General features: G+C 44.1%; 1 protein-coding gene across 4 annotated transcripts in view; it reads left to right on the top strand.

Annotated features, from left to right (window-relative positions):
- rims2 (regulating synaptic membrane exocytosis 2) overlaps positions 1 to 3,545 on the top strand; it is a 263,822-nt gene that overhangs the window by 74,657 nt on the left and 185,620 nt on the right. The window contains exon 1 of one of the 4 annotated variants that reach the window (XM_015396885.1): positions 1,600 to 2,236. The exons of 2 other annotated variants lie outside the window; for them this stretch is intronic. In XM_015396885.1, coding sequence (XP_015252371.1) covers positions 2,115 to 2,236 — 122 coding nt within the window. In that variant the 5' untranslated portion in view covers positions 1,600 to 2,114. Of the gene's footprint in view, positions 1 to 1,599; positions 2,237 to 3,545 lie in introns of those variants that run through there. One more of the 4 variants, XM_015396886.1, reaches the window with a different exon arrangement.

The raw sequence follows: 3,545 nt of genomic DNA on the forward strand, positions 1-3,545 counted from the left end.
GCAATGTAGTTTGTTTGAGTGGAGTTGCCATATCGTTACGAGTGGCGTTGCCATATAGTGACGGGCGGAGTTGCCATATTATGACATCATCAAAAGGCGCAGGCCCCCGAGTCAATCTGTTACCTACACCGGCAGTGTGGGCTTCCCTCCAAAAAGGCCACAGTCAGTGCATACACGTCTGCTGCAGTGTTAATGGCGCTGTTCTTCAGCATAGCGTACTATAGCCTATCACTTGATGTGTTAACGGGTCGTGTTGCGGGTTAAATATCAACGGGTCGGGTCGGGTTCGGATTTGAATTGAAGATATCCGCGGGTGACGGGTCGGGTTTGGTAGTCATCCTAACGGGTTCGGGCGGGTTGGTAAAACTCGACCCGTGCAGGACTCTAGTTCCAACCTCTGCAGAATTCTCCCGAGTGGTGCACAACTTTACATGAGTGAATAAAATGAATGTAATTGGTTGATGATCGAAGGGGTGGGATTGTTGTGGGGGAAGGTTTGCAAGCACTTTTGGTTGTGGCCGGTTTGTCGGAAGCATCTTGCTAACCAATTAGCAATTTAGTGCTAGTAGTTTCCCAATAGAAAATTCCATTGGCACCAAGTAGCACTAAAGTAGCACTAAATTGGTGACTTAGAAACGACACTGTCAAGGAACGCTATGGACAGCGGAAACATGCAAGAGGAGGAGAGTTTAGTGTCGGAGGTCGTGGATGAGTCTCCTCCATCTTAAAATTTTATATTTAGAGGAGGAAAGCGCGGACAAAGATGTTGTGGAAGAGGACGTCAGGGCGGCAGAAGCTTGGTTTGGTGTAGAAGGCTTACAGCCGTACATGTTTGAGCCCTTGCCTCGCAACGCTGCCAGTTCTGTTAGCTCTACGCCTGCTGAAGACACAGACATCCATCCCCGTAAACACTGGGAACACTCAATGGGAAAGGAAATGACTCTTATTTCAACCATTGAGACATATGAATCAAAGATGGTATGACCGAAAAATTTTTGATTGACAGATAACCGTTGATATATGATTGGCCGAATTTAGGTGTTCAGGCTGACGTATAACTAACTGGCCTGCATAAGATAACACAAACAGATTTTAAGACTGGATTTTCTTTTTTATAGAAATTTTCTAAATTTTAGGACAATATTGTTTGATAAAGAATACATTTATATACATGTGTAAGTCAGAATGAGTTGACATTTAAATATGACTTCCATATGACTTAAGTTAGGTTAATTAGATGCATCCCTTACTTCACAATAAGTTTCATAAAACTGAGGTTGGTTTATCCAGAAAACCCTTTGAAGTTAAACTTTGACCCTAAAGGATTCATCTGTTCAGGTTGTAAAGAAAAAGACTAATAAATAAGTAATGCCAGAAGCACAGTACTTTTTGTGTATACAGTTTCCTCACAGATAGTCCAGCTTCATTATTGATGCAGAGCCTGATGGTATGGAGCCATATATGGCAGTCTATATATAAATACTCTGACGCCAGTATCGCCGCGCTGCGTTCTTATTGCATTGAGTTATTTATCCTCTGCTGCGCGCGTCCCCAAACCCTCCTGATGAAGCTGCAGAGCCCAACCGCTCTAGTCCAGGTTTTCATTTCTATCTGTTTGGCAAATATGAGTTGAATACTAGACAGCAGCTGATCCGCCGGTAAGGGACGCTGCCCTGCAGGCTGCTCCTCACTCCTCCGCCTCTTTTCCACTCTGGCCGCTCCTTTACTCCTTCCCTCTGCACACCGAGATGTGATGTTCAGCGCTGCGAAAGGAGCAGAGGGCTTCCGCCGGCATTTGGACTACCTCATTTTTATTCATTTTTTATTGGTCGCTTCAAATGTGAAGCATTATGACCGAAGAATCGCGATCAGAATGCGTTTCATTTAAGGACACTTTTATAAATAACCAGGAGAAACGCGGAACTTGATCGGTGCGTTTTTTTTTTTTTTGCGTTTCATGCGCCCTGAGAGATTCTAACTAAATAGTGAAGAAAGGTGCATGAGTTAACGGGAGGAAGAGGGGGGGTGGTGGGGATGTGGGATGAGGTGAGAGGAAAAAGAGTGATCACCTTCTGAGGATAAAAGGGAAAGAAAAAAAAATCCGGAGGGCGAAAATGCAGTTTGAGACATTGCGTCAGTTCTGTAGCTCGGTTTTATCACATTTCAACGGGGCTTTCTCTGCACCTCAGAACATCCTGCAAGCGGAGCTTTTCGAGCAGGCGTTGGGCAGCATCGGGTGAGTGATTCCTTTCACAGAAATGCCCAGATTTCTAAGGAAGGGCTTCCCCTGTCGGTATGGCAGTGGGTGGGGGTTGTTGCGTTTATGGATCGCATCCAGCCTGCGTAACAGCAGCCTACAGTGTAGGACTGTTGCTGCTGCAGATATTACCCGGCTTGGATCAGACACTTTCCGATCTGTGCACCTTTACTGATTGAGATTTTCATTTTACAATGAAAGGAGGAGATAAAGGTATAATGATTCGTTTGGGTGGAAATATCCGGTCGTAAATCTGGTGTTTGGCCCCAACGCATCGCTGCAGCAGCTCTGTGTGCCCCCCTCTGCTGCTCCTGCTGCTGTGCCTCACAGGGAACATACCGGTGCTACGGCAAAATCTGCCACCCGTCACATATTGGGACTAAAGTGTCAGCTGGGACGGATTCTCCTCACCAGTCTGCTGTCTACTAAGCCCAAATTCACAGCAATCACAGCTAAACCTAATGTCACAAAACTAATACATTAACCTTAATAATGCTATGGAGAAATACATGATAGCGCTCCCTTGGGTCACAATATATAATGGGTCACAGATTTGAGTGTAACACCGGGAAGCACATGCACTCAGTGGTGGATCTACACCAAATGTACCAGGGGGGCCAGGAGGGGGCCAGCGTGTTTTCATGGGGAAACAGAAAAGCATGAAATAAAAAACAGGGCAAGGGATTCAAATACATTAACATAGCTGCATAAATTGAAAATTCTATTCAATTAGGTTTAATAAAAATTCTATATCTTATTTTTTGTTTTTAGCAGATAAAAACTGGGATCCTATCTCAATACCACTGAAGCTATCACCGTATTGTTTTTAAATAATTAGTAAAACAGAATTTGTTAAGAAAAAAATGACAGATCCAAAGGACCTATAATTAAAATGTCTTTGAGTATTATGTCTTCAGTACAGGGGCCGTAACAGGGGCCAGGACATGATTTACAGAGGCACTGGCCCCCATTGACCCCTAATTAGAACCGCCCATAGAAATAGATGTTAGCGCCCCCTTGGGTCACAATGCATGATGGGTCACAGATTTTGTCGTAATACCAGGAAGCACATGGACTCAGTGGCGGTTCTAGACCAAATGTACCAGGGGGCCAGGAGGGGGCCAGCATGTCTTAATGGGGGAACAGGAAAGCATGAAATCCAAAACTGGGGAAAGGATTTGAATATATGAAGATAGCTGCATTAAGTGAAATTTCTATTCATTTAGGTTTAATTACAATTGTATATCTTATTAGCTCAATACGTGCATAATTTAGGAATTTTGCATAT

Source organism: Cyprinodon variegatus, unplaced genomic scaffold (assembly GCF_000732505.1).
Source record: "Cyprinodon variegatus isolate N-32 unplaced genomic scaffold, C_variegatus-1.0 Scaffold827, whole genome shotgun sequence".
Classification (NCBI taxonomy): domain Eukaryota; kingdom Metazoa; phylum Chordata; class Actinopteri; order Cyprinodontiformes; family Cyprinodontidae; genus Cyprinodon; species Cyprinodon variegatus.